Source organism: Castor canadensis, chromosome 13, assembly GCF_047511655.1.
Source record: "Castor canadensis chromosome 13, mCasCan1.hap1v2, whole genome shotgun sequence".
Lineage (NCBI taxonomy): Eukaryota > Metazoa > Chordata > Mammalia > Rodentia > Castoridae > Castor > Castor canadensis.
The window spans coordinates 51,321,188-51,346,698 of NC_133398.1; the positions used below are offsets into that span (position 1 = coordinate 51,321,188).

The following is a 25,511-nucleotide window of genomic DNA, read 5'->3' on the forward strand; positions in this document are numbered from 1 at the left end:
CAGAATATGCCTACACAAGTTACAATAGCATGGGACACTGTCACATATGTGGTCCATTGTTGGCTGAAAAGCTGGTTTGCAGCACGTGGCTGTAAGATACACAGTGTATTTTAGACTTACAATGCATCACAATTTGGATAGCCATAGTTCAAGTGATCACTAGCCACACACAGCTAACAGCTACAATAGTGGATGGTGCAAACATAACCACTGTCCAAAAAATTTCCTCATGCTCCTTTCAGGTCTACTCTACCTCAAAACTCCAGGTCAACCACTACTCTTATTTCTGTGCCCATAGATTAGTTTTACCAACTGTTGAACTTCATAAAATAGGAGTCATATGGTGTAGTCAGACTCTTTGTATGCTTCTTTCACTAAGCATGTTTTCAAGATTCATCCACGTTTGCATAAGTGGCAGAGATCTGTTCCTTTTACTTGCAGAATAGTATTTCATTGTAAAATTCTCAATTTGCTTACTCATTGGCTAGCTGATAGATATTTTCAATACTTCCAAATATTCTGTCATTGATAAAGCTTAAATGAATATTCTTGTGTCATTTGGGGTTCTTTTGGACATGTTTTCACTGACTTGGGTAAATATCTAGAAGTAGAGTGTTTCCCTAAATCTGGGTGGTATGGAGGGTTTGGGATGTAATGCATAATTGATGTGAGGTCTCTTTTTGAGATACAATGTTCTAAAATTGCCTTTAGTGATGCTTAAACTCCATGACTACTCAGAATGTCACTGAATTGTACACTTTAAATGCAAAATACATATGGAATGTGATGTGTACCTCAGTAAAGCAGTTCACATAAAGAAAGAAAGAAAAAGAAGGCAGGTGAGCCATTGAGCCTTTCTCCTCCAATCCTACCATCTTTCCCTCTGCCACCTGACAGTGAGGTTTGAACAAGTACTTTATCGTGTATCTTACGCCCTCCTTGGTCTATTTCTGAACTTCAAATACATTAAGATACTTAACACAATGTTCCCCCATATTAGACTGCAAGCTCCCAGAAAGCCAAAAATGTCTCATAAATCTTTGTATCCAGAGGGCAGTGCCCAGCCTGGCTCAAGTTGTCACTTTTTTTATTTTTAGGGTTAATGCTTGATGTGCACTGCCTAGGAGATATCTACCTAATGTTTGTTGTTGCAGTGGACAGGGGTGGGGAAAGTTGTGCCACCTATTTGTGTGTGTGTGTGTCCCCTTATCCTTGCTCTCCTAACCACCTGAGAATGAATAAAAAACTGTTCTAAAAGATTGCCAACAGTTCTATTTGAACATCTCTTGGAACAGGCAGCAACATTTATGAGATTATGAAATCATTTTATACTTAGAAGCATAAACTCTTATCCCTAAATCAAAGTAACAATCTTTTTTAAAAAAGTATAAAGAAAAACAAACTGGTAGATGGATTTAAACAAGATCCCTAGGCAAGATGAATGTCAAAAACATCCTTTAAAAATATTAATAACAAAGCAAATAATATTAATCAGTCAAAAACATTTAATTTTTTTACAACTGTAACATAAAAGTCTATGATAGATTTACTTACACAAATGTCCTCTCATATTCATAGTTCTCCAAAGCTCAAAATATAAACCTTTATGGGGCAAAATTCACTGTGAGGACAAAGTAGTCAGTTTACATCTCTCTTCTGAATAATAATTTGGAATGTTTGTACATAGGGCATCCTGGTAACAAGAAATGATGCCCTAAATTCAATGTGGTGGTAACACAAATGAACTATTCTTGCTAGTTATAAACACCAGAAAGGTTTTTGTAAGTGCCAGAAACGTGGTACAAATGGTATATTCCACCTCTCATGATCAGGTAAACAAGGAAGGTTGCTAACAAATAAGCTAAGCAGTTAATAAGATCATGAAAATATCTTTAAGCCTGGCACTATGGCTCACATTTGTAATCCCAGTTACTCAGGAGATGGAGAGAGAGAGAACTGGAGTTGGAGGCCAGCCCAAGAAAAAAGCTAGCAAGAAAATCTCAACAAACAAGTTGAGCATGATAGCACACATCTGTAATCCTAGCTAAGCAGTAGGCAGAGGCAGGAGGATCTGTGTCTGGAGGCAAGATTGGGAGGTGAGGGGAAAGACCCTATCTGAAAAATAAGCTAAAAGATAAAAGGAACAGATGTGTGGCTCAAGTGGTGGGCCCTTAGTACAAACTCCGTACCAACGCCTCCACAAATAATGCAAAATATTTACTATAAGAAAATAATCCAAAAGAAAAGAATTCTTTTACACTATTAAAATCCTTTTAATAGTCTATGACTATTAAATAATTAATAGTCATAGACTATTAATTTTAAAGAGACAAAAATAAGTAACTTAAAAAATCTAATATATATATTTTGATTACTTATTATATTTTCACTCAATGCAAAATAATTAAACCATTATAACTTGCAGCAATATCAAAATTATTTCAAGTAAAATGTAAAGTCAATGACGGGAAACTTAACAATATCTGTTTAAAGAAAATACAACAAAAAGGAACAAAGAAAAATGAATATGGTTTTGTAGTGTGATATTATAAAAACCTAACATCTTTATAGGTGGGATAAAAATGCTTCACCACATCTTTAAAATATAAAATACAGTGTATAACAAATAAAACACTAAAAGCTAATATATTTTAGCTCAAAGCATCTTTCTCATTAGAGTCCTATGCAGAGCCTTGATAATGTAAAATCTTATGTACTAACTAATCCCAAAAAAAGTGAGAAAGAAGAAGGTTAGGAAGAGTCTAAACATTATCCTAAAAAAAAGATTTCTCCAATATCACATGACAAGTTCAGCTAAACAAAACTACCACCAACAGAAACCCTTGATAAGTGAATTACACCTCATTTAAGCTTTGTTCAAAAAACATAGTGATTTAGAAAGACCTGGGTTTGAATTCTGACTCTACTACATCTAGCCTTCAGTAATATTTAACCTTTGTCACCTTCTCAGAAAAAAATGGTACCTACCATGAACAGGGTTTTGGGTACAAATTAAATGAGATAATAAATTAATGACTTTAAGGTACAGTGTTTACTATATAGAAACTCAGAAAGTCAACAGATGTTTACTACTACACATATTATTACAATATCTCCAATAGTTTTCCAGTGGAAACCATTCTACTAATTACATATATAGCAAAGAAAGTATAACATGTTAACCAACATAGCAAAGAACATAATTCCTGTGTTCATGTATCTTTCATATTTGGATAAGCTACCTTGACTCAGAAGGCCAACGAGTCAAGTTCATGCCTTCTCAGTATCCCTTACTTCGAAGCATCAGGGAAGAATTGTTTTATTCATCACCCATACAGGAATGAATGGAAAGAGGGAAGTTAAAAGTAATGAAGAGAACATTCAAAAAATCTGAAAAAACATTTATCCAAAATGGGAACACACGTGGCCAATAAGAAAAGAAAATGATGCAAAATATCATTAGTTACTGTGAAATATGAATAAAACCCACATCAGACACCAGTTCATATTCATTAGGATGTCTACAGTTAAAAAAAAACAGAAAAATAAGTGTTGGTAAGGATGTGGAGAAGCTGGAACTTTCATACATCGTTGCTGCAAAAATAAAATGGAACAGCCACTTTGGAAACAGTCTGGAAGTTTCTAAAATGGTTGAAACATAGAGTTACCATATAACTCACCAAATACCACTCTGAAGAATATAGCTCCAAAAATGAAAACATATCCACATAAAAACTTATTCAAAATACCACTGTTCAAAATGGCCAAAAAACAGAAGTATTCCAAGTGTCCGTTAACTGATGAGTAGAAAAATGAGATATGATATAACCATATAGCATATTATTCACCCAAGAAATAAAGTATTGGCACCTGCCATAACATAGATGAACCTCAAAAACATGTTAAGTAGAAAAAGTCAGCCACAAAAGACAATACACCATATTATTCTGTTTCTGTTTATAACAAATATCCAGAATAGCCAAACCAGATAAATGGTTTTCTAAGGCCAGTTGGAATGTGGAATATGGGGAACTGAGGTTGAGAACAAAAGGGTACAGAGTTTGGGAGAAAATGGTAAAAATGTTGTGTAATTGGTTGTGGTGATAGCAGCATGACTGTTTGAATATACATAAACCACTGAATTATACATATTAAATGGGTGATTTGCATGTATGTGAATTATTGGAACTGGAGATCATCATGTTAAACAAAGTAAGCCAAATTCAGAAAGACAAAGGTCGCATGTCCTTTCTCATATGTGGAAGGACAGATACAAATATGCACTAGCAATATTGTTTGACGGGATTAGGGGGAGGAGAGGGAGGGAAAAGAGTGAAATACAATGCATCTGTGTAGGAAGATGGCATAACAAAATGCACTCATCGAAACTGCTTTTTAAAAGGCAGAATATTTCTTCTCAAAGCCATTACTCTATAGTAAGTCAGAAAGAAGTGAGAAAATTAAGGCAAATGGGGTAACGTGGGGCAAAAAGTGATGAGAATGCTAGATGGAAAAGATAAGGAACAGAGAATACAAGAATATTAATTATTTCCTTTTGAAAATGACAACTCTTTGGCTTAAAGATAAATAACATTACTTTCTTTCAACGCCCACATTTGTCAAAGGAAGGAAGCCTGGGAGAAACAAAAAAGAATGGGCCTCAGAGTCTTGGATCCACTTTTTGTGAGCAACATGACCTTGGGAAAGTTACAGAGCCTCTGTTCACCAAAAAATGAACTCTTGTAATTCCTACATCAGAAAATGTCAAAACTTACACTAGGTACCCAAGAAATACTAGCTGTAATTTTTAAAAGTTGTTTAATTCTTAAAAGAAATTTATGAAGTTCAAATCAGTATGTCAGTAGCATTAAGTAAAGAATTAATTCCTATTTTCCAACTCCACACTGCCAAACTACATTCTCACCTTTATGGTAGTCAAGATTTCCAGAAGCTTCTCTCTATATTTTTGTTTAAAGAAGCAGCATCAAAGAAACCCATATTGGAAATACAATCTTTACCCAGGTCTACTTGGCATTTAGGACTGAGTTCATCCTTTTAAAATTCCCATTGATGGTCAGGTAAATGAGTAAACAGCAGAAAATATAAGTTTAATCTTACACTCAAAATTAAAGAGTTCATTATCAACCTTAAGGGAAAAAAGCACTACGTCTTATACTAAGACAAGTTTAGGAGAGCCTTATAAAATTCAATTATAAGTGGCTTTTGAACTGATGTATTTTCTCACAGCTAAGAAGCTTATTCTCTTATCCTTATTGATTTATTTCATTATTTTAGGCTATCTTTCTGTACTCCTAATGCTATTTATTAGGAATCTAAAGAGTAATGGATATACAAATCACCACAAACACTGCTGTGGAATGGATTCGTGACTGTGCTAAGTTTTTATTCTTGAAACTGGTGGCTACCCCAATGCTTCACACATGATATCAATTAGACAACAGAATAAATAGCCTCGCAGAAGGTATGTTGACTTCTGAGGACAGCAGGCAGGCCCAAAACAAAAGAATAGTCTCAAATTAGTAAATGTGGCATGGCAAGAGCTGCTGAATTGGGTAAATTTTACAATTTTAACACACATCACAGGATATAATAGCAACAGCTTCACAAATAATGAAAACACACACACAAAGCGCAGAAAGGCTTAAACAAAATAGAAAGATATATTGACATCATCAAGACTCATCAAAAGGAATTAATTATTTAGAGGAACATAAAGCTATTCATTACCAAATATTTGAAAGGAGCACTTTTATTACCAAAACTAACACGAATGTAGCCTCAAAAAAAAAAAAGACAACTCAGGATATTTGTAATATCAACAAAGCAATACAGAAGGGCCAGGCACAGTGGCTCATACCTATAACACCAACTACTTGGGATGCAGAGATTGGGGGGATCATTGTTCAAGGCCAGCCTGGCCAAAATGTTAGCAAGACTCCATCTCAACAAACAAGCCAGGTACACTGGTACACATTTCTAACCCCAGGAATGTGGGAGGCATAGGTAGGAGGATTATGGTGTTATGCAGGTCTGCCCCTTCCTTCCAAAAAAATAAGCAGTATAAGACTCAATTGGAAAATTAATAAAGCGAAAAAATGGTTGGTGGTACAGTGCCTGACTAGCAAGTGTGAGGTCCTGAATTCAAACCCAAGTGCTGCAAAAAAGAAAAAATAAAGGAAAACATGATACATAATACTTATTCACCTCTAGATAAGAAACACAGTTGAAAAATAAATGATAACAAAGTAAGCATTCCTTTAAATAATATTAAGTTAATTGGTGGTATTGCTCTGTTATTTATTAATGACCATCTTGCTATGAGAAGGACTGAAAGGAGCTAGCAGCTATTGCCGGATGGATAACATACAAAATTTTAGTTCATTTGCAATGTTATCAGTTGAGGTTTCTTAAAAGAGAGTTTTGATAAAAAACGTTAATGGGATTTGAATTTCATACTGTTAATATGGGATGACACAATGGGAAAGGAAGGAGTGCTGAGGTACCAAAATAAGAGATAGGTTTTATTAAATAAAATATAAGCGTGATGCCTCAATTCCTAGAATACAAGAGTATGATGTGCAAAGTAGTACATCATAAGAATGAACTCAAAATTACTTTTGTGAGTAATGGTTTGAATTGGGAAGAATTGATTTGAGGCTAAATATTCAGCAATCCCAAACATTCTTCTTTAAGTACACAATGAAAACTCAACAGCTTTGGTAATGACAGGATAGAATACCATTTGGAGGAAGACATTAAATCACTCTTACAGACTATGTGAATTTCAAGGGAAAGATCAAGGAACTATTTAGAACCTACTTGATGGCACTGAGTTATCCAGTTGGGTACCAACTCATCAAGACAAAGTTTGACATCAAGAGGGCACCTATATGGGCAGATATTAGGCTAGGTCCTTTGTGTAATTTCATTTTATCCTCACTTGAAGAAATAAAGGTTCTGAGATAATAAGTAAATTAGTCAATAGACACGCAGCTAACAACTACTATACATCAGGTACAGACCCAAGTGCTACAAACAAAGATGCTTTCTACCATATCAGGAAACATTTTTCAGATCTCCAGTACTAAGCCACAGTTAATAATGATGTCTGCAAGAAATGGGATGAGAAGAGTCAGTGCCCAACCCAAGGCATTTCTGACAAGTTAATAAGCATTGATAGACTATACAGCCTTATGGTAACAGAAAGGTGAGGTGGAGAAAATGATTAAATTATAAACAGTAACACTAATTTACTATTTCTTAAGGAAAGAAGTTAATTTCAGAAATGAGACAGTGCCAGTTTGGAAAAAATAATGAAAAGAAAATACTGGAAGTTAGTAAAAATGCTCCATTTTTAGAAATCTAAGTACAGAATTTCTTGTTCTTTCAAAGCTTTTGTTTAGAACTGGTTTAAAACTAAGGTTTAGAATAATTTATTAGAAAGTAATACAATTATTGAAGTGACACTTCTTGATCCCACATGACTGACTGAAGCAATAAAAAATACTATATAAATACTATGACCTTGCTGGGTATAGTATTCCCCTGCTGTAATGATCTTCTGCTGTGAAGTTCTAACAACTTTTCCAGCTACTGGGCACCTAATGTGAAAGCACTGTCCTTAACACACATCACTTTCTGAACAGCAAGGATGCTCACTGTCTGCTAAAATAAGTGTTCACACAGGAAAATATGAGTTCATTCTCATGTCAAGATTCTAAATAAGTAACTTCTCCTAAGGCCTACTTACCTCAGTTTTAAAATGGTGTTAATTCCTATGTTGCAGAGTTGGTAAGGAAAAGCATTTAGCATTAGTGTTTATGAGGATATAAACACTTAATATGGTTTCAGATTGTATTATGTCATTCTTTCATTAACATCTTTGTCGACCATAAATTAGTTATAACATAAAGGTAAGAGAATTCCACTTACTCTCATTTACTTAAAAACTAGTCTGTATGTTAACTGTGTCAAAAACTTTGGCTACGTCAATGAATGATCTTTCGTGTTACTATCATCTTTCTTCAAAACAATAAAGATTCAAAAAAACAATAAATATTCTCTGTGCTAAGTTGTAATTCTGGAAGTGATCTAAAGTTCAAGAAATGTTTTACAAGTTCAATTCTAACATTCACCTATCCTACCAAGCCTAATCATTAGAATGGAAAGATTCCTTTGACAATCTTCAAACCAATAGTAATTTTAGTGGTTATAAAAGTGCCACGGGCTTATGATAATTTCCTCATCTCATCTTATTTTAAGGCTCTGCCATTACAAAATTAAAAAGCATATATACGCAAGAAGTCTATAAACATAAATTTCCTTTTTATTTTAACAAAAATAAGAACAAGGACAAACAAAAGCTGGGTTTTATTTAATTTCAAAAGAAAGTCTACATGACCAGATGGTTTAAGACTCCGCTTTTGAAAGAATTTATAAAGTAGGTGCTATTCTACTTTTTGAAATAAAAATCTCTGCAAATAGATATTCAGACTTTCAGTTACCAGAATCTGATTTTGCACCCTTATAGCCACTCTGCCTTGTAAAATATTAGTTATCCAGAACAATTCAAAAACACCCACCTCTGCTTGGCAGAGTGCATGAAGGCCTTGTAACACCAAGGCTGCTGGAGTAGCTTGGTCAGGTTTGGTACATTCATTCAGCACCTGAGAAATAGCTGCCAGCATGTCTGCACCATGCTGATAGGGCCTGCAACAAACAACAGGTGACAATCAAAATTAGATCCAAAAACCTACTACCATACCCACATCTTTTGCTTGAACAAAAGGCAGTAATGTTTTTCTTTACCCCTGTGCTCACTCAATATTAAACCTGAGATACTAATACCATACATTATTCTTAAATTCTTTATATTATGATCATTTCTTCTATAACTTAATGCTCGTTTTGATATAGAAATATTATTCTAAAAAAGAAGATATTTCTTAACAAATTTTATTCTCCCCACTTGTGTCTGAATTGAGAAAAATCAAATGTATAATAAAGGTAAAATAGTGAACTTATCAAGATTATCAGTAACAACAGAGCTATTCCTTCCTAGTGGCTGCTCTGGTATCAGATACTGACTATGAAAGCAGAGATTTGAAATCAGAAGATGATTTATGGTAGTAGTGATACTAAGAGACTACACTTATCACAGTGATGGTGGTTATAAAAATAATAATATAAATTATAACTGACTGAGTTATAACAAGCACTATGCTAGATTCACTAGCTCACAGTTACTCAGGTCAGCTCCCTAAGTCCTTGTTACCCTCATTAATATAATACTTTTCTCTAATAACAAAATGCTAATTGACGAAATTATCTGACAGGATTCCTTTGTTTCATTGTCCCACAAATGGCAATGATTTTCTAAAACTGGAAAAAACATGTGACAGATCTGGCAGTATAACTGAGAGGCACACTGAATAAGTCATCAATAGACTGATCGGCTCTGATATACAACCTCTCCTGCACTTCATTCTCAAGTATATAAAATAAAAATGTTAGATGATAACCTTTCATCTCTGAAATTTTTTTCCATGCCAACACAGCAATAAAATCTGGACTCCCCAACTTAGGTTATATATGTGCATAAAGGCAAAGGTTTAGCAAAGAGGCAGTACTGCTAGGGCTTACTTAGGCTCTTATACATTCTGATCCAAGATTTCACTTGAAACAGGATCATCTGTGTTGTCAGCGTCTGGGCCAACCTATTGCCCAGCTTCAGAAAGCATAATTCACATTGAGGTCACTGGCAGATGTAAGAATGTGCTCCCAGGAATTCTACAATGAGGCTGCTCACCAACATGTGAAACTGCAGGGTTACAAATGATTTCAAATGCATCCAGTCTATTCCCTCCATGTAGAAGGAAATCTAGTATCATTTTCTTCCTTGTTATAATTCATAATAATTTCACACGAGTCACAAATAAGGCCCTCCCTATTAAAACTATCTATAAAAGTCATGTATAAGCCATGTATTGGTAGCACACATCTGTAATGCCACCACTTCTGTGACTGAAACCAGAGGATTGGGAATTCAAAGCCAACCTGAGCTTTACAGCAAGACCCTGTCTCAAAATCCAATGTGGGTGGGGGGCAAATAGTTCATGACTATAGTCCACTGCTTAGTTTTCAAAGATCTATATGAGAAAAGTAGAAAACATGACATCATATGTTTCACAGCAATATTAAATTATTATCCTGAAAGGGATATAAATATCCTATTTTAAAAATAGACTAGATCTTAGATACAAGACTAATGTTGAAAGACATCCTTGCTTCTGAAAATTATCCTCCAATAAATTTTACAATCAGATTATATGAACTGAAAACTAACTTATTCTTCCATGCAAGAGAAAAATTAAGTGACAAAAAACACATCATAGCATATGTCCTGAAGAATTCCACACATCTTACCTTTGCTTGCATATATCTCGGATTGAAGCTGCTTTTGCAATTAATTTCTCCCACTGGAGTTCCTTGCCCACAGAGAGAGAAGGTGCATCAGACATGGCCATAAAACGCTGAAGTTCAGGATATACACGATCCTAAAAATGTAATTTCACACACACACAAACACACACAAAGGTAATTTCCCAGCTTGAGTGGAATAATCATTATTTCCTTCTATACATCATTTTCACCTCCAAATTTTTCATTTGCATTGGAAATTATAATGTATCTCTGCTAATCAGCAGAGAAGAATGCTGTTGTGATTACTGAGGATTTTCATACAGACCTATGGACTGTTCCTCTCATAAAACACGAAGAAAGTGGCTAAATCTCATTCTAATTACAAAGGCTCTAATCACCATTTATATTCTAAACATATTTCTATGCTTTCTCATACAAATAGATAAATTTTAGAAATAAGTAAAAAAAAGATGATTTTGTATTCTCAGTTCTGAGTCAATCAAAACTGGCTATATTACAGATCAAATACATCATAATAAATCAAAATTTCTCAATGCAATCATTGATGCCACTCACTAATAATACTAAATCAAAGCACTGTCACATATAATGGCTTAATCATTTTTCTTCAGTGAAAGGAGTATGTTTACTACTCATATAAGTTTGTATCTGAGCTTACCTGCTTTTCCCACAAAGACGTCAATAGGCGCAGAGTGATGGCTCTCAGCTGTGGGGTGGTTCCAAGCAGTTGGATTACTCGCAGGATCTGTGCTATGCACACCTAGAAAAATATCAAAGACATTTTGGTTTCATAAAAGTAGTGTAGACAACCTCAAGGTTGCCAAAAGCATTTTAAACACTTTATTATATAATGAAATGGAAGCTTGCTGAGATAATACCCATCTTCTCAGAGGATAGAGATAGCTTTGGGAGGGACTCGAGGGCAATCCTGGGGGCATAGGACCTAATCTCAGAGATCAGTAGATGCGACAACTTGGATATTAAGTGCTTTCAAAGAATTATGCCTTAAACATTATAATAAACACTTTAGCTTTGGTGAATATTACCTACTGCAATATATGACCCAAAAAGGGAAATAGGGATAGCATCAAAATTTAAGACTTAAAATTTCAAACCACCAAAAAGAACTCAATGTACTTTTTAGGTCTCACTTTCTTTTTTTCTCTAAGTAAAATGGTTAATATACTAACCTTGTGAACACCAAGCGTAGGTAAAGTGTACAATATGTCATTGTATAGCACAGGCTCCAGTGGTCTACCCAATTTGAACATCAAAACTGGAATCAGATTTGGTACCTAACACGATTTTAAAGAGTATGTTAATTATGCCTTTTTCTTCAAAAACTGCAATCTATAAAGCAATGTTTACCTCTTTTTTCTTGAAAAGAATAATATGACTATGAATGAATTAGAAGACTTAGAAATTAAGTTAGGTATTTGTTATTAATGGCAATTTCATAGTTCTACTAATCCACCTATTTTTTGGGGGGTAGTTGTTTTGATTTGGTTTTTGAGCAGTACTAGGGCTTGAATTGAGAGCCTTGTACTTGCAAAGCAGGTGGATATTAGTGTTGATATCCATCAACACTAATGAATGCATAAATAAAATGTAGCATAATTAAACAATGGACTATTACTCTGCCATAAACAGGAATGAAGTACTAATAACATGTTAAAACATAGACAAATCTTGAAAACATTACTTTAAGTGAAAAAAGCACATCACAAAAGACCACATGTTGTATGATCTCATTTATATACATGAAATGCCCAGAATAGGCAAATGTAGAGAAAGTAAATAGGCCTTGGGATTTGGGGGATAGGGAGAGGTAAAGAAGAGGAAAATAGGGGATGATTGTTAATGAATATAGGTTTCTTTTGAAGATGATGAAAATGGTCTTAAGTTGATTGTAGTGGTATTTGTACTACTCTGTAAATGTACTACAAGCCATGAAATTACATACTTTGAATGAGTGAATTATATGGTATGTGAATTAGACTTTAATAAGACTAATTTTAAAATGCCAATACAAAATCATTTATTGAATCTCTACTATGAGAAAGGCACTTAACTTGATAGGCCAAAATGTAGTGCCAAAAGAAATTATCTTTCAAATGTTACATTTCAAAAGTTGGTTTCTAGTATTTATTTCCTTTCTGTTCTAATCTTTGGAAGCCTGCTCTTCTAAGCTTAGAAGACATCTACTTTAATTCAATTTCAAGAAGAAAAATATCCTCTTAACCCAACCATCAAGACAGTGACATCTAAAAATTAATTCATTAATGATCCTGACCGTGATATACCATGGTGGCATGTGGAGCTATGCATGCAGTAATCACAGCCTCATGGGACACAGCCAGGATTTACGATGTTTTTAACAAGTGTTAGGACTTGGTTAGGACAGAAATTCTATCACTCTCACCTTGAACAATGAAGGAAGACAAATTTTTGAATTGGCTTTTTATTTTCTACTTTAATTAAAAACAAAAAGTTACCTTAGATTGCCTTGCAATATAATGAATTATCCCCAGTGAGAAGATTTCTACCAAGGCACTCTGACAGATTCTTAGTTCTGAGGAAGGCTATCAGTACATTTAGTGGCATTTTATAAAATAGTGTATTTAGTCATGTGACTTTTAAACAAGTGTTTTAATTATATTGTCAAGAAAGAAACAAAGTACTGTATTTATGCCTAAGAATACAGTTCCCTTAAGAGTTCTGACTCTAAAGAAATATGTGTCTTTTTCTTTGGCCAGTTCAGAAAGAAAGAAACCATGTGGGAAACCTTTATAATAAATAATCTTAGACTTAATATAGTTCTTGAGGCATAATAGTCCAAATTAAGTGCCCAGATAAGTGGAAATAATAAAAGAAGGAATATTTCACTAAGGAAACACAGATATATACATCTTTGGAAAAAGATTTTTTACATAAAGTTAAACATGATATTTTCCTAATGAAATAACACATAATTCCACTTATTTACCTGAGGTATCATTACCAGCTCTTGAGTCTCCTGCTCATAAACCTTTTACTCTCCAGAGATAGAGGGAAAAAATGAACTTTTAGATTTTACCTTAAAATTTTAAAATGCTGATAAGCACCCTATAATTGACTGTCTTGAAATCTAGTTTCATAAAATTCAATGCTTTCTCTTTTCACATTCAGAGTTCAAGTCCTTGACAAACAAACTGATTTAGAGTCATGGGATTGTTACTAGACTCCCCATAAGACTACAAAGCAGATATCGCAGCAGAAATTTTACAAATCAGTAGGGAGCAGGGGGAGGGGAGATAAAGGAGAATGATGGAAGGGATGAATTCAACTATGATATAGTGTAAGAACTTTTGTAAATGTCACAATGTACCACAAGTACAACAATAACCAGTAAATTTATATCTATCTATCTATCTATCTATCTATCTATATATGTATATTTATATATATATAGAGAGAGAGAGAGAGAGATAAGGGAGTGGGATGATATATTCAAAATGAATAGAAAAAACCTGACAAACAAGAGTACCATATCTGGCAAAACTATTCCTTAAATATGAAGGACAAATAAAAGACATTTTTAGATATATAAAAGCTTGAGAGAGTTTACCATACCACTACTAGACCAGCCTTACAAGAAACGTTAAAGGGAGTCCTTCAAATTGAAAAATGAGAACACTAGATAGCAACACAAAAACATACAAAAGTATAAAGTTTTCTGGTAAAGGAAAATATATAGACAAATACAAAATCCTATAATGCTGTAGCATTATACATAAACCACTTTTAATTCTGGTATACAAATTATAACATAAAAGTATAAATAATTATAAATATATAATATGTACATATACACAATATAAAAAAGATGCTATATGCGACATCTGTATCATAAATAGGGTGAAAATTATATAGGTAATTGAAATTTATGTATGTAAGTTATCACTTAAATATTTTTATAGTTGTATGATGTTTTATGTAAGCTTTATGATAACCACAAATAAGATAACCATAAATTGGGGTTATAATACATATATACATGGAAACTTCACAAGGAAACTCCTTGTGTAGCTACCTTTATCTTAAACAAGCAAAAATGACATGTTTTTCTTTTTCTTTTTTATCTCTTTTTTCTTCTACAAAATCAGAGAACAGGAGAGCAGAACAGGTCCTGCCCAGAGGGTAGGAGGCTGGCACCAGTGGGAGGGGGGAGGCAGCAGGGAAAGAGGGTAGGAAGGTGAATATGGTATAAAAAAATGTGTACACGTGTAAGTAAATACAAAAATGATACCTGTTGAAACTACTTGAGGAATCAGGGGGGAGGGAGGATAAAGGAGAGCAGTGGAGGGACTGAATTCAAGTATGATATATTTGATACAGTGTAAGAATCTTACTATCAGTCAAAAATAACCATAAAAGATACACAAAAGAAAACAAATAAGGAATGCTGGTATGAACACAAACAATGGAACATAAAGACAAGAGTAGAAAAGAAAAATCTACCAGACACAAACCAATTAACATAATGGCAATTGTAAATCTTTTCATACCACTAATTTCTTTAAAGTAAATGGATTAAACTCCCAACCAAAAGACAAGAGTAGCTGAATGGATGAAACAAGATCCAACTATATGCAGTCTATAAAATGCAGTCTTAGATTTAAGTAGACAAATAGGCTGAAAATGAAAGAATACTTGATTCAAAGGTAATTAAAAGAGAATAGGGGGTTACTACACTTATATCAGATAATAAACATTAAATCAAAACTGTCACAAGAGATGAAGAAGAACATATATGACGATAAAATGGTTCATTCACCAGGAAGGTACAGCAATTTTGTGTGTGTGTGTGTGTGTGTGTGTGTGTGCCTGTGTATTGCACCCAACATCAGAACACCCAAATACGTGAAGCAAATACTGATAGCCATACAGTATCAGGAGAAGGGGGAAACAGATAGCATATAATAATAGTAGAAGATTCCAACACCCTCAAGATTCTGACACCCCATTTTTAACAATGGATAGAACATCCAGACCGATCAGTAAGGGAACAAAGGCCTTGAACAACACTACAGACCAAATGATCTTAACAAACATATATGGAACAATCTGACCAATCACAGCAAAATACATGTTGTTTTCAAGCACCCATGGAACATTCTACAGGAAAGGTTAGGTCATAAAACAAATTTTGACAAAACCAAGAGACTGAAATCATACCAGTTACTCTTTTAAACCACAATAAAATGAAAGTAATGAAGGAAAACTTTAAAACATTCACAAATACCTGGAAACTGGGCATTTATTTAAGAGTTATTATTCTTGACTAACCAATGGATCAAAGAAGAAACCAAAGGGGAAATGAGAAAATATTTTAGGACAAATGAAATAATATTCTAGAGCTTATGCAATGTAGCAAAAGCAGTAGTAAGAAGAGGTCACAAGTTCAAGGCCAGCCTGGGCTACATATACGGACCCTGCCTCAGAAAAACAACAGCAGCAAAGATCTCAAATAAACAACATAACTTCACACCTAAAGAAATTAGAAAACGAACAATATTAGCAAAAATAAGGAAATTAAGCCATTTGCTTAAAAAAAATCAATGAAATTAACAAACTTTAAGCTAGACAAAGAGAAAAGAAAAAAGACAAAAATAAAGAAAACCAAAAGTAAGGAAGAGACATTACAACTATGCCACAGAAATAAAGTAGGTTATAAGAGACTAATATGAGCAATTTTATTTAGATTTTTATTTTAATCTAAAAGAGATGGATAAATTCTTTTTTTTTGAAGGACCAGGGTTTTTACTAGTTGAGATAAGGATAGCTATACAGGGAGTTAACTCGCATTGATTTCCTGTGCATGTGTGTTACCTGCTAGGTTAATTCTTCTTGAACTAACCTTTTCTCTAGTTCCTGGTCCCCTTCTTCTATTGGCCTTAGTTGCTTTAAAGTATCTGCTTTAGTTTCTCTGCATTGAGGACAACAAGTGCTACCTAGTTTTTTAGGTGTCTTACCTATCCTCACACCTCCCTTGTGTGCTCTCACTTTATCATGTGATCAAAGTCCAATCTCCTTGTTGTGTTTGCCCTTGATCTAATGTCTGCATATGAGGGAGAACATATGATTTTCGGTCTTTCAGGCCAGGTTAACCTCACTCAGAATGATGTTCTCCAATTCCATTCATTTACCAGCGAATGATAACATTTCGTTCTTCTTCATGGCTGAATAAAATTCCATTGTGTATAGATACCACATTTTCTTAATCCATTCGTCAGTAGTGGGGCATCTTGGCTGTGTCCATAACTTGGCTATTGTGAATAGTGCTGCAATAAACATGGGTGTGCAGGTGCCTCTGGAGTAACCTGTGTCACATCCTTTTGGGTATATCCCCAAGAATGGTATCGCTGGATCATATGGTAGATCAATGCTTAGCTTTTTAAGTAGCCTCCAGATTTTTTCCAGAGTGGTTGTACTAGTTTACATTCCCACGAGCAGTGAAAGAGGGTTCCTTTTTCCCCACATCCTCGCCAACACCTGTTGTTAGTGGTGTTGCTAATGATGGCTATTCTAACCGGGGTGAAGTGGAAGAGAAATGGATAAATTCTTAGAAACACACAACCTAACAAGACTGAAACACTTAGAAATACAAAAATTTAAACATGTTCATAACTGATAAAGACAATGAGTTAAGCAAAAGCCTCCCAACAAACAAAACCCCAACACCTGATGGCTTCATTGAATAATTCTACCAAACACTTAAAGATTAGCACCAATCCTTCTAAAATTCTTTCCAAAAAATGAGGGGAAGAAAATACTTTCAAAGTCATTTTATAAGGCCAGAATTACCAAGATACCAAAAACAAACACATTACAAGAAAGTAAACTACAGGCCAGTATCTCTGATGAACATACATGCAAAAATCTCAACACAGTACTATCAAAATGAATTCAACAGCACATTAAAAAGATCATGACCATGATCAACCAGGATTTATGTCAGGGATACAAGGATGGTACAGCATATGAAAATCAATGTGATAGATCACATTAAACAGAAAGAATGATTTAAAAATCATTCAGTTACCTCAATAGATAGAGGAAAACCATTTGACAAAACTCAAGTCTTCCATAACAGTAATAATAATAATAGTAATAATAATAAACCACTGAACTAACTAGGAATAGAAGGAAATTTGTTCAACAAAATAAAGGTCATATATGAAACCTCCATACCTAACATGATACACAATGGTGAAAAACTGAAGGCTTTTCCTTAAAGATAACGAGCAAGGCATGGACGCACACTCTCCCCACTTCAATTCAATCTAATACTGGAAGTCCTAGTGAGAAAAATTAGGCAAGAAAAATACATAAAAGACATGAAAATCAGAGAAGTAAAATTCACCTCAATTTGTTGCTATGATCTTCTTTGTAGAAAACTCTAAAACTTCCAATAAAAAACTTATAACTAATATATTCAGCAAAGCGGCAGTATACAAAATCAACACATGAAAATCAGCTTCTTTTTTATACATTAAGAACAATACAAAAAGGACATTAACAAGCAATGCCATTTACAATAGCGTAAGAAGAATAAAATAATTAGCAATAAACTAAGGAAGTAAAAGACTTGCATACTACCAACTACAAAACTTTCTGAAAGAAATTAAAGAAGACCCAAATAAATGGAAAAGTACCTATGTTTGTGGATTAGAAGACTTAATATTGCTTAAAATGTCCATACTACCCTAACCAAACTATAGGTTCAACACAAACTATGTTTCAAAAGCATTTTTTCCAGGAAAAAAAAGCCCTAAAATTCATATGAAACCACATAGGACCTTCAATAGCCAAAATAACCTTGGAAAATGGACAATACTTTTGGCCTCACACTCTGACTTCAAAACATTCACAAAACTGGGGGAAATTTTCTAAAATTCATATGGAAGTTAAAAGACCCAGAATAGATAGAACAATCCTGAGCAAAACAGCAATGCTAAAGGTTTCACAAAACCTGATTTTAAATTATAGTACAGAGCCAAAGTAACAAAAATAGCATGGTACTGGAACAAAAACAGACATGTAGACCAATGGAATAGAACAGATAACTATAGCCATTTGATTGACAAAGCTGCCAAAAATATTTGAATAGACAGTCTCATCAAATAGGGCTGGGAAAACTGAACATCCACATGTAGAAGACTGAATCTAGATCTCTAACTCTCGTCCTGTACTAAAACCAGTTCAAAACGGATCAAAAAGCTTACTGTAAGATCTGAAACTTTGAAAATACTAGAGAAAACATTTCAAGATATAATCATAAGCAACAACTTTCCAAATAGGGCTCTAATAGTTCAGGAAATAAGAGGAAGAACTGACAATGACATTGTATCAGATTTTAAGAGCTTTTGCACATCAAAAGAAACGATCATCAGAGAAAAGAGACAGCCACAGAATGAGAGAAAAATCATTGCCAGCTATTCATGTGACAAGGGATTAATATCTAGAATACATAAAGAGCTCAATTTAAACACTAAAAGAACGAACAATCTACTAAGTGGGCAAGTGTGAATTGAACAAGCAGTTTTCAAAAGAAGAAGCACAAATAGCTAATAAACACATGAAAAAGTGTTCGACATTTTGAGCCATAAAGGAAATGCAAATCAAAACTACAGTGGGATTCTATCTTAACCCAGTCACAATGACAATCATCCAGAAAACACACACACACAAAAAATGGTGGCAAGTATGCAGGGAAGGGAGAAAGGAGGAACTCTCAAATGCTGGTGGTGGAAATGTAAATTAGTACAGCCACTATGGTAATCAGTAAGGAGGGTCCTTAAAAAACTAAAAATAGAATTGCCACATGATCCTGCTATAACACCCTTGGGCATATATCAGAAGGAACATAAGCCTGTACACGATAGAAATATCTGCACACCAATGTTTACTGCAGCACTATTCACAACAGCCCAGCTACGGAATCAGCCTAGGTGCCCACCAATAGATGAATGGATTTAAAATGATATGGCATATGTACACAATAAGAAGAAAAAAAGTTTCCTCTCATACACAGAACCTAGATATAAAAAAAAAAAAAAAGGAAGGACATGAATGAAAAAGAGGGATTACTGAGGGAGAAGCAGAGGGTGAAAGGGGTAAGCAATGTAATTCAAGTGGACTGTATGCACATACGAAAGGACATAATGAATCACATTTTTAAAATTTGTAAGAAAGGAAGGGGATAAAAAATAATAATACAGGGCAGTGAATATTATCAATGTACATTATATGAATAAATGGAAATACCACAATGAAAACTTTCACTTAGTAAAATTAATATACACTAACAAAAATACTTTAAATTACAAAGTTACAATAAACCAAAAGGCATGGTACTGGCATAAGAACAGACATATAGAACAATGGGACAAAATAAACAGTCCAGAAATAAACTCATTCATGAGTGGTGAAATCATCTTGGACTAGGGTACCAAGACTATACAATACAAATAGTCTCTTCAACAAATATTATTGGGAAAACTGGAAATTTATATGCAAAAGAATAAAACTCAATCCCATCCTACACAATACACACAAAATTAAAATAAAGAAAACATAAAACCTGAGACTATAAAACTCCTAGAAGAAAATACAGGGAAAAGCATCATAACAATAGTCATTGCAATAGTTTCTTGGATCAAAGTCCAAGCAACAAAAGCAAACGTAAAGTGAACTACATCAGCTAAAAGGCTTCTGAGCAGCACAATAATTGACAGAGTAAAACAGCAAAAATGTACATTGAGGAAAAAATACTTGCCAGCCATATATCTGATAAGGGGTTAATACTTAAAATATTTGTAAAAATCCCCTACAACTCAACAAAATAATTACAATTAACTCAATTTTAAGAGGAGCAGAGACTGAGCCAGGCATGGTGGCACATGTTTGAAATTCCAGCCCTAAGAAGGCTGAAACAGTAGGATAGAGAGTTTGAGGCCAGCCTGAGCCTCATAGCAAGATCCTGTCTCTAGATTAGATAAATAAATGTTAGATGATGATGATGATGATAGATAGATAGATAGATAGATAGATAGATAGATAGATAGATGATAGATAGATAGATAGATACAGCAGAGAACTTGAATGAACAGTTCTCCCCAAAAAAAAGACATATAAATGGCCAATATAGACAAGAAAATATGCTCAACACCATTAATAAATAGAGAAATGAAAATCAAATCCACACTGAGGTACTATCTCAGCTGTGGTAAATGGCATCAGGAAGAGGTGGGAAGAGCTGATGGAGAAATTAAAACCTTTGGACACTGTTAGTGGGAATGTCAAATGGTACAGCCACTATGAAAACAGTATTAAAGTTATTTTAAATTAAAAAAAAGAACCTAGCACACAATCTACCAATCCACTTATGGGTATGTCTTCAAAATAACTGAAATCAGGATCTCAAGAAGACATATGCACTTCCATATTCATTACAGCATTATTTACAATGCTCAAGAGATAAAAATAATCTAAACATTTATTGATGGATGAATGGATGAATACAATGTCATCTCTGCTATTCAGTCTTTAAAAAGAAGGAAAATCTGTCACATGCTACATCTTGTGGACACTATGCTAAAGTGAAACAAGACAGTCACAGAAGGACAAATACAGCATGATTCCCTTATATATCTAAAGTAGTCAAACTCTGAGAAGGAAAAAGTAGAATGGTAGTCTCTAATTAATAGAGGAGTAGGGGGATGAAAGAGGTATTGATCTCTGGGTATAAAGTTTCAGTTAGGCAAAAGGAAAATGTTTTAGAGATCAAATATACAACAATGCTCTTGTAGTTAACGATATTGTTGACTACAGTATACTTAGAAATTTAAGGTAGACTCGCTATTACGTGTTTTTTAACCACCAAAAAGACAGAAAAGAATCATGGAATTGTTTTTTTTTTGTTTGTTTGTTTTGTTTTTTGCATCAGAAGAGATCTTGTCAAGTTCCTTTAATTTAAGAACCTTATTCTACATATAATGAAACTGAGGTCCAGAGGAATGAAAAGATTATTGGTGAAAAAAGGAGTATGGTAGTCCACTCCTTCATTCTATAGTGACAACAAAGAAAGATTCCAGGTCCCCTATTACAAGAACAAGGAGCTATCAAGTAAATCTTCTCCCATTAGTTAGACAAAGCATAAAGGAGGGGAAAAAAAAACAAACACACAACACTCAGAAGAGATGCAAACCAGCATCTTCCTGGATTCCAGCATATAAAGAACAGAGTATAAAACTTAACTCTGGATTCCAGGAAAAACATACACACTGGCAACACTTCATGAGGCTACACAAAAAAGCATAATCTTTCAGACAATTCTTCAATGAAAATCATGAGTTGTGCTATCTATTTATAAATTACAAGAAATAAAAAGGGCTTTGTTACTACTCATCAGTTAGCAGGTAACAGAATATATAATGCTTACAACTATCCCTCTTTCATTAAAGTATACAGATAGCTCATACTTTATTACTATATGAAAGACATAGAATAAATTAGTATAAATAGAAAATAAAGTTGCTAGTAGAAAGAAATAATTCAAGACATAATCATGCAATGGAAGTGAGAGGCAAAAATCCAAAGCAGTATCTGGTTTTCTTTAACTTTTCAAACTCATGTTTGAACTACAAATGTTCTATTATTCTTTTATCCATAGTCTTAGATTCAATAAATACTGACCCATCTTTGCCTTATGAAAAAAAGTCGACCTAAATTCTATGTTTTACAAGGTGTTTGGCATACATTAAAGAGAGACAAAATCATAGTATGTGTAATGCTAGAAATGAAAGGATAAAATATGAATTTATATAACAAAGAATGACAATAGTGGGCATGATGGTGCATATCTGTATTCCTAGCCCCTCAGGAAGAGGAGGAAGGAGGATTGCAAGTTTGAGACCATCCTGGACAAAGTTGGTGGGACCCTATCTCAGAAACGAAATACAAACAAAAGGGCTGAGGGCATAGCTCAAGTGGCAGAGCACTTGCCTAGTAAGGCTCTGAGTTCAAACTCCAGTACCATACATACAAAAGAAGAATATGTTTGAATGGTATATGCAAACAAGCATAACTGCTTTCTTTAATCATTTTAACACTGCAAGGGACTTTTAAATATTATTCATTCTAGTCAGATCTATAGTCCCAGCTATTCAGGAGGCTAAGGAAGGAGGAACGCTTGCATCCTGGCATTCAAGACCATCCTAGTCAACATTGTGAGGGAGATCCTGTTTTTTAAAAAAAGAAAAACAAAACAAAAAAAAACACTTCACTGTACCAAAAAAAGGACATGATAATGATGATGATCTACATACAATTAAACTTTTGAACATTAGTTAATTCCAACTTCCTCACTTACTTTGCATTTCTACTTATGGCATTTAGTTATCATTTAAGTGATTCATGGAAAGCAGTCCACTGATAACTGTTTAAAGTTAATTAGCTCCTCCATTTACAAGGAATCTGCAGGCATGCATAACACCAAAAGAAAGGTAAACATGGTATAATTTTATTCCTCTAAGATTCAAATTATATTTACATCACAACATTATAATTAAACAAATAGTTAAAGCCTTGATGATTAACCTTTGAGAATCGCATGGGTCTAGGGAAGAAATGTATTTAAATTAATAAAGGCCCCACCAGACAGTCTTCTTTCTATGGTGATATAACTCTAGCTTTATTCTGATCTATTTGATCTGTGATGACTCCTCCAACAATAGCAGCTAGAAATTATTTAACACTTACTATCACATTCTCCTAAGCATTTGGCAGACAATAATGATTATTACCACGTTCCAAATGACAAATCTGAAGCTTGTACAAAAGTTAGAATTGGATTTAGGCAATTTAACTCCAAAACCCATGTACTTGCCATTTAACCATACCAAAGGTAGGGGTGACATCTTTTTCACCTTTGTCTCCCTCATACCTAGCAAACTGACAATGCTTTTATTATGCATAAATTACTCCTAATTTCTCTATCTGCTCAAATACCAACTAACAAAATGGATCTTGTAATAATTTTGCAATCATTTGACTATAAACAAGGATTAAAAGCCTACCATTTGCAAAGAAAATACTTAAACATAGTACTCTGATCATATTAACTTAGGATCAGAAAATGGTACCTGTTGGATAGAGGTTACTGAGATGTCACAAACATGGACACTATCAGACTTTGAGGTATAAATTTCCTAGTATGTAAAAGATACAGTCAACAACATAGCAGCACCACTTATGGAAATAATTGCAGACTATAAAAATATAACTGCAGACTACAAAAATATAAAAAGTATATCACTTGAGTGATTAAATTTCTTTCTTGGAGAAAAGTAGTTTTATATTTCCACTATGTTAGTTCTAATTTTTTTGATATCTGACTAATAAGATAAAATCTAAAAGCCAATGTCCTGTATGTAATGTAAAATATATGTATTTTCCTCTCAATTACAAATAGTCAATTTTTACTGTTGTGTCACTGGTAATATGTTTTACATCAGAGTTGGAAGAGGGTGTCTGAAATTCATCATCTAAGTAAGCAACTATATAATAACACTAGAGAAATTCAAAGCTTTTGAGTTTAATAAAATAGCAGGTTACTCAAAGAAACCAAAGCTATGAGAGTCAAATCAATTTATTAGGATATGAAAAGCATGTAAGACTGACAATAGTAAACGTGATACAAATCCACACTACACTAGACAGAAAAAAAGAATAAAGAGTCAAAACAAGTTGGATGAATATAAAGTATGAGTCCAAAGCTTTACTTGTCTTCTTCAGTGGTATGTATTTTATGCATGAATTACATGGTATAGCCTCAAATAAAAGATGAAATACTGGGGGAGGGGCAAAAAATAAAATTTAAAAACTTTTAGAAAAGATTATTTATTAAGTAGGGTCTGTGTGAATAAAGGTAAGCAAATGACTTGATTTGAATATTATATTAACCAAGATTATACACAAAATGAAGTAACATTAAGAAAAAAGCCAGAAACACAAAAAAAGATTGTCTAAATTTCTTGAAACAGTGGATGACAACGAAGACTGATTCTATTGTAGACAGTATAGTACACTGCTAAAGAATGACAGAAAACACATTTGCTAAGCTCCTAAATCATTTGCCTCAAGGAAAATCATCAGTCTAGATGAAATAAACATTAGTAAAATGACAGTGACATTCATGAAAGAAGCAAACATTGCAAACCAATAAGGGGAAAATAGATTAAACAATGAATGGTGTTAGGAAAAACTGATTACCTAACAGGGAAGGGTAATTCTAACACGTTATCATGTAGGAAAAAAAATTCCACATGAATTCAAGAAACACACAAAGAAGAAATCATTTTTAAGGAATTCAGAAAAATGTTGAAAATATTTATTTGTATGCCTCTAGATGGTAATAACTCACTGAGCATTAAAACAAAGAATATTAAATAAGTATGTTATATAGTTCCTGTTGCTGTGATGATATACCTAAGATAATCAACTTATAAGGAGGAAATATTTATTTTGCCTATTTCAGAAGTTTTACACCATGGTTCCTTGGCTCTGTCAGTTTGGACCTGAGGTAGCACATACACCACAGCAGGAATGCATGGTACAAGAGCTTGTTTGCCTCATGGCAACCAAGAAGCACAGAGAGAAATGAAGGGACTGAGGCATCCCACTTGAAGGCAAGGGTATGCCCCCCAAGACCTAACTTCCTTCCATTAGGCCCCACCTCCTAAAGGTACCAATACTTCTCATTAGTTCTAAAGTTTGGCAACCAATCCTTTAACACATGGGTCTTTGGGGGACACTCCAGATTCAAACTATACCAGAAAGGAAAGATATGGCTTAAAAAGAAGAACATCCAAAAAACAAGAAAAAAAATATTATTATGAACAAAACACATAAATCTAAAATTTAAAGGAAAAAAAACTGGCAAATAGGAATTTTAAGAACATTTATTTTCATAATTTTTCATAACTGCAAATCATAAGAAAGTA

At 33.8% G+C, this 25,511-nt stretch overlaps 1 protein-coding gene across 8 annotated transcripts in view; it reads right to left on the reverse strand.

Moving 5' to 3' along the window:
- Focad (focadhesin) overlaps positions 1-25,511 on the reverse strand; it is a 285,307-nt gene that overhangs the window by 141,625 nt on the left and 118,171 nt on the right. For 7 of the 8 annotated variants that reach the window (XM_074051713.1, XM_074051711.1, XM_074051712.1 and 4 more), the window contains 4 exons: positions 11,655-11,759; positions 11,123-11,224; positions 10,447-10,577; positions 8,604-8,730 (listed from right to left, as the gene is read on the reverse strand). In XM_074051713.1, the coding sequence (XP_073907814.1) occupies positions 8,604-8,730; positions 10,447-10,577; positions 11,123-11,224; positions 11,655-11,759 (465 nt within the window). The remainder of the gene's footprint in view (positions 1-8,603; positions 8,731-10,446; positions 10,578-11,122; positions 11,225-11,654; positions 11,760-25,511) is intronic. The other variant, XM_074051714.1, reaches the window with a different exon arrangement.